General features: G+C 44.7%; 1 protein-coding gene across 1 annotated transcript in view; it reads left to right on the forward strand.

Annotated features, from left to right (window-relative positions):
* Positions 1–13,570, forward strand: part of LOC138756443 (afadin- and alpha-actinin-binding protein-like) — a 44,721-nt gene that overhangs the window by 12,467 nt on the left and 18,684 nt on the right. The window contains exons 4-8 of the mRNA XM_069922937.1: positions 2,305–2,520; positions 6,798–6,908; positions 7,840–7,975; positions 9,737–9,812; positions 11,229–11,403. Coding sequence (XP_069779038.1) covers positions 2,305–2,520; positions 6,798–6,908; positions 7,840–7,975; positions 9,737–9,812; positions 11,229–11,403 — 714 coding nt within the window. The remainder of the gene's footprint in view (positions 1–2,304; positions 2,521–6,797; positions 6,909–7,839; positions 7,976–9,736; positions 9,813–11,228; positions 11,404–13,570) is intronic.

Consider the following 13,570-nt stretch of genomic DNA (forward strand, 5'->3'; position numbering starts at 1 on the left):
GACACTGTCAAACCATGGCCACCAAATTGGAGGAACAGTACTTCCAACCAGACAACATTAACATTGACCTCTCTGGTTTCTGTTAACTGTTTCCCTCTCTCCACATCTCATTCCTTTTCCACCTACCACTTCTGAGGCTTTTTCCTCTTCTGTCCTCCCACCCTCCTCTTCCTATGGCCTCTTTGCCTGTTAGCCCATGCTCCTTCCCCTACCCTTTCTTTTCGCTCCTCTCCACCTGAGTTTTTGTTCATACCTTGACAAAGGACTTGAGCCCAAAATGTTGGTTATATATCTTCTATTCCTATGAATGCTGTATATCCTCCTGAGTTCTCCAACACTTTAGTGTTGAAATGGAGGGGATTGGGAGGGAGCGGCTGGGGTCGAGAGGTCAGTGCGCGATTCCTCCCACCCTCTTCGGCTCCATCCACCGGTGCAGGTCTATCTGTCAGCGCAGAGCAGGAGGCACAAGGCTGGGTGTCCCAATGTGTGTCTGCCCCTGCAGACTTCCTTGTTTAACTTGTTTTCTTCTCTTTCCACTGTCATTTCACGATCAGCTATTTTTAAATTAAAAATTTAAAATTAATTTTTAAATTAAAATTTTCAAATTTTTAAAATCTAATTATTTTTTAAATTAATTTTAAAAATATTTTTAAATTAAATTATTATTTTAAAATCAAATTCTTTTTAAAAATTTGTAAAAATATATTTTTTAAAAATTAGACAATTCGGCCCTACGAGTCTGTGCCGCCCAAATTACTCCCCATTAGCCGATACATTTTTGAAGGACGGGAGGAAAGCTGAGCCCCGGAGAAAACCCACATGGAGAATGTACAAACTCCTGGCAGATAGCAGGGAATTCTACCCCAGCTCTGGTAACCACTTCCTTTACCCCCTCCTCCACCAAAAAAAATGTCCTCGCTGACCTGAGTTTTCCAAAGCTTATCAGCACAGCAGCCTTGGTCTTTGACCCTCTCCCTTCCCCCATCCTCTTTGCAACTTTAATTTGTTTTCTCTCTTTCTCATTGACTAAAATTTTAGTCCTGCTTCTCAGAATATTTTCAGAGTGAGAAGGGGCAGTTGAAGTTTATAAAATTTTGCAGAGAAGATGCAGGAAAGACTGATCCGGTGGTGGGAAAGTCCACCATCAAAGGTCACAAACTAATGACACTGAGCAGGCCATTCTGTACTGCATCGAGGATAAAGATACTCAGTGGAGAACCTGTGTAATTCCCTGCCATAGAAGGTGAGACAGTCAGACGATTCGGTGCATTTAAGGGGGGGGGGTGGGGAGGGTGAAATTCAATAGAAAACTAATGGTTAAAGAGATGAAGGGAGATGGGGAGAATTGCCAGCAACTGAAGTTAGAAATTTTAAAAATTAAATGCACGGTAACAGGCCCTTCAGCTTTTGCTCCCGCTATTGCCGCAGATGGAGCCGAGGTGCTCGGTGAGGCGATGCCCCCATCTGCTTCTGTAGAGGAGACTGTAGCGGATGCAGTAGATGAAGTGTTGCTTCGCTTGGAAGGACTGTTTGCGGGCCCAAATGGTGGCGAGGGAGGAGGAGTGGGCGCAAGTGGAGCATCTTCTGCGGTCACGGGTAGGCTGCAAGTCCGTGCTGCCCAAATACCCCAATCAATCTACAACCCCTTGTGTTTTTGAAGAGTGGGAGGGAACCGAAGCACCTGGAGGAAACCCAGGCAGATGTGGGGAGAGCGTACAAACTCCCTACAGGCAGTGCCGGATTTGAACCCGGGTCGCTAGTGCCGTAACAATGTTACACCAACTGCTACGCTAGCCAAGCCCTTGAAATGCAAAGCAAAAAATGAAAACTGAAAATGCTGTGAAGAGAGAAAAAAATGAGTGTTTCAGGTCCCAGATGTTTTATCATAACTCAAAGGTTAGCTATGAGTGTTTGAACTTCTGATGTTAGATCTTTTCCTGCTGTGATGAAAGGGAACTGACCTGAAATGTTAATTCAGTTTCTAAATGTTTAAATTTGGACATGCAGCATGGTAACAAGTCCTTCCGGCCCACGAGCCCTTACTGCCCAGTTATGCCCAATTGACCTACAACCCTCCCCCCGGTACGTTTTGTAGGGTGGGGGAAAATTGGAGCACCTCGTGGAAGTCCACGCAGACATGGGGGGAACCTCCAAACTCCTTGCAAATGGCGCAAGATTCGAACCCGAGTCACCAGTGCTGTAATAGCATTGCCTGAACTGCTACACTAACTGTCCTGACCACATAAACTGTTTCCTGCTTCTGTATCATTTCAAATGGAATTGACTGTCCTTTAAACGTTCCAGGAGCTGAACACCTTGGGACTGCCACCTCTGTACACTGACAATAGTTTTGAGGAGCGCCCTGCCTCAAACCTTAACCTTGTGGCCCTGATAAATTGCCTGCACTACATGCTGCAGCTCCATCGGAAGAACGTGGCCCGGATGGATGAGCTACAGTCGGCGCACTTTAAGTCGTTCAGTGAACAGGATTGCTTGAGAAACAGCCAGTTAAATTTGCAAGTGAGTTGCCATTGGCTCTGGGGCTTGGTGATGTCATGGGTTGCACTTAATGTGGAGACAGACAACTAAGTACCCGGACTGCTGTCCTCTGTGGGCCACAGAAGTGGTCCGGGGTTGGTTAACTCCTCCGTCTATCCAAGGAGCAGTGAAATTTGTTCAGATGGTGCGATCACGAATCCAGTCTTTTTCCCATTATGTGCTAACGACGGACACCCTTATTATTGGCCCCTTGGAGATGAAATGCTTCAAAAATAACTCCTGCGTTTTTTAAAAATTGCCTTCCACCTGCAGAGTGTTGCAAGCTGTTATGGAACAGCCCCTTCAGCCCAACCAAGCTAATTGTTTGACCCATATCCCTCCAAGCTTTTCCTATTCGACTGAATGTCTTTTGAATGTTACAATTGTTTCTTCTTCTATCTCCTCTTCTGGCATCTTGCGCAATATACCCACCACCCTCTGTGTGAAGAAAATGCCTTTTGGGTCCCTTTTTAAATCTGTGCCCTCGAGTTCTACATTCCTCTATAGCGGGTGGGTAGGTAAAAGAGTATCACCATTTACCTTATCCATGCCTCTTACTGTTAATAATTGGAAAATTCAGCAGCTAATTTGGGCACATTGATCTCCTGTCAGTAATGGAGTAGGGATAAAGGTTATTCATTCCTGACTTCAGTGTGGTGGGCGCACTTGTGTCCACCTGGAAGAGATAAGAGATCTGAGGTTTCACACAATCTGTTAGGACTAAAAGCAGCAGAGAGGATCACTGGGGTTGCCTTCGCACCCCTCCCCCCAACGAGATTTACTGGGATAATTGTTTAAAGAGGGTTCACAAAATCATTGAAGACATAACATAACAATTACAGCACGGAAACAGGCCATTAGGCCCTTCTAGTCCGCACCGAACCAAACACCCCTTTCTAGTCCCACCTCCCTGCACAATGCCCATAATCTCTCCCTATATTCTAGATGCTTAAACCCAGGTAACATTCTGGTAAACCTTCTCTGCACTCTCTCCACTCTGTTTATATCCTTCCTATAATTAGGCGAGCAGAACTGCACACAGAACTCCAAATTAGGCCGCACCAACGTCTTATACAATCTCAACATCACCTCCCAACTCCTATATTCCATGCAATGATTGATAAAGGCCAGCATACTAAAAGCCTTTTTCACCACCCTATTCACGTGAGTTTCTACCTTCAGGGAACGATGTACCGTTACTCCTAAATCTTTTTGCTCTTCTGTATTCATCAATGCTCTCCCATTTACCACGTATGTCCTATTCTGATTCTTCTTACCAAAATGAAGCACCTCACACTTATCAGCATTAAATTCCATCTGCCATTTTTCAGCCCATTTTTCTAAGCAGCCCAAATCCCTCTGCAATCCTTGAAAACCTTCTTCATTATCCACTATTCCACCTATCTTAGTATCGTCTGCATATTTACTAATCCAATTCACCACCCCATCATCTAGATCATTAATGTATATAACGAACAACAATGGGCCCAATACAGATCCTTGAGGCACACCACTGGTCACCGGCCTCCAACCTGACAGACAATTATCCACTACCACTCTCTGGCCTCTCCCTTTCAGCCAATGTTCAATCCATTTGACTATCTCAAAATTTATACCTAAAGACTGCACCTTCCTAACTAACCTTCCATGTGGTACCTTATCGAAGGCCTTACTGACGACAACTTCCACTGCGCTACCCTCATCCACATTCCTAGTCACCTTTTCAAAAAATTCAATCAGATTGGTCAAACATGACCTTCCTCCCACAAATCCATGTTGAATGCTCCTGATCAGACCCTGTCTATCCAGATGTTTATAAGTACTATCTCCAAGAATTTTCTCCATTAATTTACCTACCACAGACGTCAAACTTACAGGCCGATAGATGCCAGGCTTCCTCCTTGAACCCTTTTTAAATAACGGAACCACATGCGCAATGTGCCAATCCTCCGGCACTATCCCCATATCTAATGACATTTGGAAAATTACCGCCAGAGCCTCTGCTATTTCCTCCTTCACTTCTCTCAATGTCCTGGGGAAGATCCCGTCTGGTCCCAGAGACTTATCCACCTTTATATTCTTCAAAAGCCCTAAAACTACACCTTTTGTAATCTCTTTATTCCCCATATTTACTCAATTTGCTTTTTTTATCTCACATCTCCCAATATCCTTCTCCTTAGTGAACACCGAAGAAAAGAAACTGTTCAATATCTCCCCCATTTCTCTAGGCTCCACACACAGTTTTCCGCTCTGATTTTCTAAGGGACCAATTTTGTCTCTAGCTTTCCTTTTACCATTAACATATTTGTAGAACTCTTTTGGATTAGTTTTCACCCTGCTTGCCATAGTTTCCTCGTACCTTCTTTTAGCTTTCCTAATTCCTCTCTTAAGATTCCTCTTACATTCAATGTATCTTTCAAACATCTCCTTAACTCCATGCTTCTTATATCTAATGTACGCCTCCCTTTTTCTTCGAACCAAGTTTCCAATATTCCTTGAAAACCACGGCTCTCTCAAACCTTTTGCCCCTCCTTTTAACCTAACAGGAACATAAAGCTTTTGCACTCTCAAAATCTGATCTTTAAAAGACTTCCATCTCTCTACTACATCCTGCCCATAAAACAAATTGTCCCAATGCACACCCTGCAAGTCCTTTCGCATCTCCTCAAATCTAGCTTTTCCCCAATCAAAAACCTCAACCCTTGGCCCTGACTTCTCTCTTTCCATAATGACAGTTGTCAATGTCTACTATTCCCCAGACAGCATCTTCCAGCTACTCCCATCAGGAAAAAGATATGGAAGTATCAGAGCCAGAACCACCAGGTTGAGGAACAGTTTCTTCCCACAGGCAGTGAGATTGCTAGATGACAGCTAAAACAATTCTCCATGTCTCCACTATTTACTAAGAATATTTTTTTTAATGTTACGAGCCCAGAGGACCCCAAAACCCAGCAGCAATAGATATTCACCAAGACAAATGGTTACTTAAACAGAAGTTGCTTTTAATTATCTTTAAACATGAAAACAGAATCACACTTTAACTTATCACTATTGACTGAACTAACCTAACTTAACCCCCTTCTCATTCTAAGCGCACGTGTAGGTAATGTGTATGCAAGTTCAGAAAAGATCTTTGGTTCACAGTCCAATCTCACTTCTCATTCCTCCAAGTTCACCGGTTGCAGGCCATTCTTATACTGTACACAGAATTGAACATGTATAAAGTTTACCAGACTTTGGTGCTCGAAAGGTAAATGGTTACCGCTCAGGAAGGTTCTTGTTGGTTTTCAGAGAGAGATGCGTTGTTCCAGGACATCCACAACTGATGTACTTCCATCAGTCACCTCAGTGTCTTTTTGACAAAACTTGCCCTGTCATGGATCTAGATGATAACTTCTTTCTTTCCGAGTTCCTTTCTGTTTCTCTTATTCCAAGTGAAACATTAGACAGCCAGCCTTCTCCTCTTGCATGGACCACAAGGGCTTCGAACAGACTGTCTTCCAAAAGCTTGTCAGCTTGTCCTTTTTCAGTCCCAGCAACTTCTGCTGGCTGACACTGTCAAGTGATCTTTGCTTCTCTCTCTCTCTCACACGCACTCTGATAGAAAACCTGTTTGACTCTCTCTGCTTACAAAACCACATGACCCTCTTACACCAGCAAATTCTCTTTTCAGACAGCCGCGGCTCCAGTCTGCTCTTCCATCTGTGGCCTTGATAAACAGAATCCATTAGTGATGTCTCTTGAGCACTTTTCAAAGCTCTTGCAAAAAGGTGTCAGAAGCCACTACGTCTCCAGTATTTCAAATAAGATCTATTTTAAAGTGTTTGCATGTTTGAATGTTTCCCAATTTATTTCCCCAAAACATTTCTATATACTCTGTCAGAAAAAATGTGCCTATTACACTGTGCACATTTATGTGTGTTATGTCCTGACAAGTGTTTTGTGTAGTTCAGCACCATGGAGCAGAGAACTCTTTCATCGGATTGTACTGGTACCATCGGATCACAAGTAAACTTGGACTTTGCACTCCATTCCCTGCTGTGGGTTCTGAAGCCAGAGCCTGGATAGATGGGAGGGCAACCAAGTCAACCAGAGATTGGGAATCTGAGCCTTCCTCCCCCATTGAGAGATGCGCTGTGACAGCCCAAACCCAAGCCCAGTGGACATCATTGTCCTGGAGGCAGTTTCAGGGGCGGGAGGCTGAAAAAGGATCATTTTTATGCCCTCAAACCAATGTTAATTCTCTTCACTCCCATTAGGAACGGGTAGAAACTTTGGAGCAAGAACTTGCTACACTGCGAGCAAAGGAAGAGCAAGCACAGAAAAGTGTCCGCAATATGAATGGTCTCCTAAAGAGTCAGAAGGAAGAGGTAAGAATTTTAATTACATTCCCTTAACAACACGGTAGAAGCTGTTGTTTACTTTCCCTTTACATTTGATCTTCCGAAGCGCAACATCTCCCACTTGTCTGGATTAAACTTGCTTTGCTGTTTCCTATGTCAGTCTTCGCTATCCACAGCTTCAATTTCTGTGTCATCTGCCCCACAGCCCATCTACATTTGTGTTCAATTTGGAAAATATTTCACCACAAAGCAGAACTCCACTAGTCACAGGCCACCAGTCGGAGACTCTCTGCGTCTTCACATGGTGAAACATCTCCAGGAATAGTCGAGTAACATTTGCTGTTGAAGCAGAACAAATATTTTGTCAGGTTGCAGATTAGAAAATAAGGCAAAAAGTATGTAGTGAAACCACAAAAGCTGGAGGAACCCAGCAGTTCTTGCCGCATCCCCAGGAGGTTAAGATGTTTTGTGCTTGAGCCTTTCTTCAAGGTTTGAGTAAAAGGTAGACAGGTGTCTGAAGTAAAAGGCTGGGGAGAAAGAAGGGGCAGGGGGAGGAGCCCAGACCAATGGACAAAAGGTGTTAATTGGACATGGATAAGAGGACAGATGAGGAAAAAGGTAAGAGTTGATTGGGGGAAGGAAAACAAATGCTGGAGGAACTCAGTAGAAAAACTATTTAGTTTTGATAGAGGGGTGCTAATAAGCTCTGGATTGATTCAAGAAAATGTGATATGACACATTTAGTCTGCTGTAAGGCAGACAAAGTTTCGCCATCAGCAGAACTTGCCCTTTCAGTCAGAGAAAGAGTCCCTTCAGAATCCCAGCCGGTGTGCCCGCAATCGCACAGCCTTCATTCCAGACCGTCAACGACCTGAGCTCCACGTTCCAAACCTCTGACGTGAGCAGGCAGCAAAGGAACAATGTTCTGGGGGTAGTGATTATGGTTGCCTTGATTCAGGTGGTGAAGCTCCAGAGCGTCATCACAAGCCGGGGTGCTCAACATGGCCATGACCTGAAGCGGAAGGAGCAGGAGCTGAGCAAGCTGAAGGAGAAGATGCATCAGCACCTGTCGGACAAAAGGGACAAAAGGATGGGTAAGTGTTTCCTGGCAATGGGTGGACTCGCCGCCAGACCACCCTTCGTATCCTGACCAGCAGCTAACCATTCACCATTTGCAGACAATCGCAGGCGCTCTACATGGAATGTAACCAACAGTGATTATTTCAGGCTGCTAATTTTACATTGAATCAAATCAGGCAGTATCCATGTGGAGGCAGTTCACTGTTGTTTCTGTGACATGGCATAATTTTTATAAATTTACAAATATAGCGCTGTCCCAGGCACCTCCTGCCCAGGAGCCCATGCCGCCCTAATTACACCCATGTCACCAATTAACTGTCCATCTTTGGAATGTGGGAGAAACACCTCAGCTGATTTCAGTCACAGTCCTGTTTTTGCGCAGTTTTGACTCTGAGGTTCGCGCCCAGTAAAGAGTGGCTATCTTCACTGTGTGATTCCGAGAGGGTAACCAAGCTGAGAAGACACAATAACAAAAAAAAGGAGTAGGCCGTCAAGCCTACTCCGCCATTCAGTGAGATCATTGGCCAATCTGATGATGGGCTCATCTCCACCTACCTGACTTTTCCCCATATCTCTTAATTTTCATACTTTGTAAAAATCTATCCAACCTGGTCGGAAATATATTTACTGAGGTCGCTTCCATTGCTTCAATGGGCAGCAAATTCCACAGATTCACCACCCTTTGGGAAAAGCAGTTCCTCCTCACCTCCATCCTAAACCTACTACCCTGAATCTTGAGGCTGTGTCCTCTAGTTCTGGTCTCCCCCACCAATGGAAACAACTTGCCAACCGCTATCTTATCTATGCCTTTCATAATTTTGCATCTTTCTATAAGATCCCCTCCCATTCTAAATTCCAGCCAGTACAGTCCCAGGTGACTCCATCTCTCCTCGTAGGCCAACCCCCCCCCCCCCCCCCCCCCCACATCTCTGCAATCAACCTGGTGAACCTCTTCTGCACCACCTCCAAAGCCAATACATCTTCCTCAAGTAAAGAGAACAGAACTGTACTCTAAATGTGGCCTCACCAGTAGCTTGAACGGTTGCAGCTTAGCCTCCCTGCTCTTAAATTCAATCCCTCTGGAGCAGTGGTTCTCAACCTTCCCTTCCCACTCACATCCCACCTTAAGCAATCTCTTACTAATCACAGAGCACCTATGGCATAGGAGATACTTCAAGTGGTATGTGAGTAGAAAAGAAAAAGTTGAGAACCACTGCTCTAGCAATGAAGGCCAACATTCCATTTACCTTCTAGATAGCCTGCTGTTCCTGCAAACCAACCTTTTGTGATTCATGCACAAGCACTCCCAAGTCCTTCTGCATGGCAGCATGCTGGAGAGGAGATGACCTGTTTTTAAAATATAAGATGTTTAGACTATCCTCCATGTACTGTGGCCAAATTACATTCGTGCTATCGCTCCCAGGGGAAGTTTAATTGTCTGAACTGCAGACAGTTTGAATCCGACCCCATTCCAAAGCTGCTCTACACAAAGAACGACCATAAATCTAAATTTACGAGGTGTGTGCAAAATTATTTTCCGAACTGCTCCTCGCACAATGAATTTTTAGTCTTTCTGTTTGTACAGAAGTGCTGTGAATTATGGTTGTCCATTGAAATCATTAGAAAGAAAGAGGGTTAGTAGTGCAGTGGGGCTGGATGCAGCGGTGATGCTATCTGAGTGGCTAAAGTGAAAGCAGAATACTTCCTTGAGGTAGGAGGGGAATAAGCCAATTGTCTAAGCACCAATTCGACATCAATACCCTTTGTCTTTTAAGCTATAGATGTCTTGAATGCTGTCGGACGAACTGATGGACGGCGCTCCTTGTGGAGAACGAATAAGACTGAATCGAGGTAGGAAGCCTGTATCCTATCACATAGTGCTGTCAATCCGTTACAACCGGCAGAGGTTGTCAGGCTGAACCTACCATGATTCTACACTCACAGTACAATGTAGCTGTGTCAAATTTGTTAGATGTTTGGGAGAAAGATTATAAGTAATCTAAGAGAAGTTGCAGAGACTCTGGACCTGAGCTGTTTGTGAAGTCTTAAATGGGAATACAGCAGGAGGGAGGGGTATGAAGGGTGGGGTGGGGGAGGGAGGGGGCCAGGGGGAGAAGGGGTAGAGGTATCGGAGGGAGGGGAGAAAGGGGTTGGGAGGAAGAGGAGAGGGGTCAGAGGTTGTGGGAAAGGGAAAGGGCTGGGGGGGGGGCAATGGTGATGGGATACTGGACCAATGAAGGTGGGGGAGATTGAGAGACAGAGATAAAAAGAACACGAGGGTTGGGGTTGAGAGGTGGAGTGGGAAGCGGATAGAAAAGGGAAATGGAAAAGGGAGTGGGAGAATAGGAAATGGGTCATGGACAGGTAACAATGGTATAACAGGATTACATGGTTCTGTTGAACAGGCTGCTCGAAGTGATTTGGTTACAGTGGAAACTGATTGGAGGGTTCTTGTCAACATTGAACACCCCTATTGCTGACCCTCTGATATATCCATCACATGTCACTTGCAATCCAGACAAGTCCCTGTTCCAAAGAAGATTGATAGTCAACTGATGAAATGATTGCCATCCTTTCCCCAATGTGATATGCTGCATGGTATCTCCTGAGATGGGTTCCAGTAGCTGCCTACTCCACGGTCTTCAGGATGTCCTCCTCCTCTCTCTCTCTCTCTCGAGCTTGTTGGCTTCTGCAAAGTCCTGATTTGGCTCCTTCACTGTTTTCCCTCTCCTTCAGAGATGCGTGATGCTCCACGTGGGGTACCACCGATTTCGGACCCTGTGGAGTATGGAGTACGGTTCCAGTTTCCCCATGGCACAATGCATTAGACCAAGTGCAGTCGAGACTCAACCAAGATGTTACCTGGATTCGAGGGCTGTTCCTGGAAGGAGAGATTGGATGAGCTAAATTTAACTGGGTTTTTTTTGGAGCAAAGAAGGATGAGAGATCTACAAGATTAGGAGAGGAATAGATAGGGTAGACTCATCATCTGTTTCTCAGGGTGACAGTAGCAGATACCAGAAGACATAAAGTGAGGGGAGGAATGTTAGGGGAGATGTTTGGGTGTTTTCTTTTTACACACAGAGTAGTGCCTGGAATGCATTGCAAGGAGTGGTGTTGGAGGCTGGTACAATGGGGTCATTTAAAAGACTCCAGGACAGGCCCACACATCCTAGTTGTCTAAGACACTGGCAGAAGTCCAAACGAGAAGGTTAGATGTGGAGAGCTATGCTTGACTCACTTTGACATCTCTACTCTGTGCTGCAGGAGGGAAGGGGAGATGTACAAAGTTCTTGCCAATAACTATGAGACACAACTCAAGAAGCTGGTGCTGGTCAATGCAGAGTTGAAGGGAGCTGTGAACCAGATCGTGACAGAGATGAGAGAATTTCTTGAGCCGGAGGAGAAACTCTGCAAACCCACTTCCCTTCAGTCGCTAGTGGTGAGTGTGTGTGGTGGTTCTGTGGTGAAGCCAACTTGAAAATAACCATCATTCCTGTTGTTTTATTTACCAATTCTTGTGTTGTGTCCATGATTGTCACTTGGTTAGCATTTAAATACTGGTAGAATTCTAATCTATTCGAGCACTCTCATGTGCTGCAAGGAGCATGGTCAATCGTTCCACTGTTTATTGGAGTGAAACACAAAAGTCTGCAGATGTTGCAATTGTAGAAAAAAAAAACATAGAACTGTTGGAATTCAGCAGGCCTCGCAGCATCCATAGGAGGTAAATATACAGTGAAAGCCCTGGTATCTGGAGTTCAAGCAACCACCAAAGAAATTGTGGAAAATAAATAGAAAAAAAAGTAAGTATAAAATAATAGGTAAAAAAATACATGTTAAAAATGTTCTCTGAAGTAACATATGAACCCTTGGTGAAGATGGGAGCAAATATTCAGCCAGCGGAGTGCCTTGGTCAAGCTTTGCTTGTAGCAATTGCTGTTGCATACAACTTCATTGCCCAGGACAAAGAGCTGGTTGATGCCGCTCGCCATTGAGGTGACTCTCTTAAAGTATCTCCTTGTCCCTACTTAGTAAGAGTCTTTACCTCACTGACAAAAGGCAAAGGAGGAAAAACCCAACACCCAACCCCAACCAACCAATTTTCCCCTGCAACCGCTGCAACCGATCTGCCTGTCCCGCATCGGACTTGTCAGCCACAAACGAGCCTGCAGCTGACGTGGACTTTTTACCCCCTCCATAAATCTTCGTCCGCGAAGCCAAGCCAAAGATTAAGTGTATTAGTAAGGTGTTATCTATAAACTTGGGGGGGGGGGAGGGGGGTAGTAATTATCTATAATGTTATTGTTTGTCTCTTGGGTGGCTCTGTGGAGGGGGAGGAACCTGCAGATGCAGCGACGGTTAAATGTTTTCAAAGAATGTGACCAAAAACAAAATAAAATGCTTTAAGCATTTTAAATATTCATGCGTGAAGTTTGTTCAGATGAAGTGTAGGATAGAATTTTGTCTTTTTAAACTGTTTATTTTTAGGCATTGTAAGAATATGTTTCAAGCGCCCATAGTTGTTGGATTCCAGGGGTTTTACTGTACATAACTGATGCTTTGGGCCTGGTATCCTTCATGGTATGAAAAAAAAAGCAGGTCGGGATTTGAATCAAGTGGCTGGGGGAGAAGGAAAGAAAAAGGCAGGGAAGGAAAGGTGAGAATTTATTGGGGGAGGGGATGCCACTGTGAATGCAGAATTGGAGGAAAGGAAACAGAACGAAAAGGAAAGTGGCATAATTAGAGGAAAAGAGAAATAGGGATGGGCGAGCTAATGGAAACAGGAGGTTGATGTTAATGCCATCTAGTTGGAGGATATCCACACTATGGCAGTGGGCAGAGCCAGGGTGCTCAGCAATGCGATCTCCCAGTCTGTCCAGACTCTCCAATGTGGTGGACAACAAGAGCACTGGATGCAGTAGACGACCCCTGTAGATTCACAAGTGAATTGTTGCTTCAGATGAAAAAAAACAGAATGAGGGAGGCAGTGTGGGCAAAAGTGCAGTACTTCATGTGATCATGGGCAATTGGTGGGAAGGGAGGAGTGGGCGAGAGAGTCATGGGGGAAGTGGTCCTTGCTGAAGGTGTAAAGAGGAAGAATTGTCTGGTGGTGGGATCATGTAGTATGTGGCGGAGGATGGTGTGTTGGATGCAGAGGCTACTGGGGTGGTAAATGAGGGCAAAGGGATCCTGATCTTGTTGTGCATGGGGGCAGAGGGGATTAGGGTAGATGTGCAGGTAATAGAGGATATGTGGTTGAGAGCCAGGTTGATGGTAGTAAATAGATATGTTTTTGGGAGATAAATTGGGAAAGGTTTGTTAGAGCAGGTTACATACAAACACTTTAAAACCGATCTTATCTGTAGTTCTGCTAATGCTAGACATAGTGGCTTCTTTCAGCTTTTGCAAGAGCTTTGAAGATTGCTCAAGAGACTTCACTAATAGATTGTTGTTTACCAAAGGCAACAGATGAAAGAGAATGTCAGTGCCACTGCTATCTGGAGGAGAGCTTGCTGTTGTAAGAGAGTCATGTGGTTTTGTAAGCAGAGAGAGTCAAACAGGCTTTCTCTCAGAGAGAGAGAGAGAAGTAGCTGGGGGTTGAACAG

This window comes from Narcine bancroftii, chromosome 3, assembly GCF_036971445.1.
Source record: "Narcine bancroftii isolate sNarBan1 chromosome 3, sNarBan1.hap1, whole genome shotgun sequence".
Classification (NCBI taxonomy): domain Eukaryota; kingdom Metazoa; phylum Chordata; class Chondrichthyes; order Torpediniformes; family Narcinidae; genus Narcine; species Narcine bancroftii.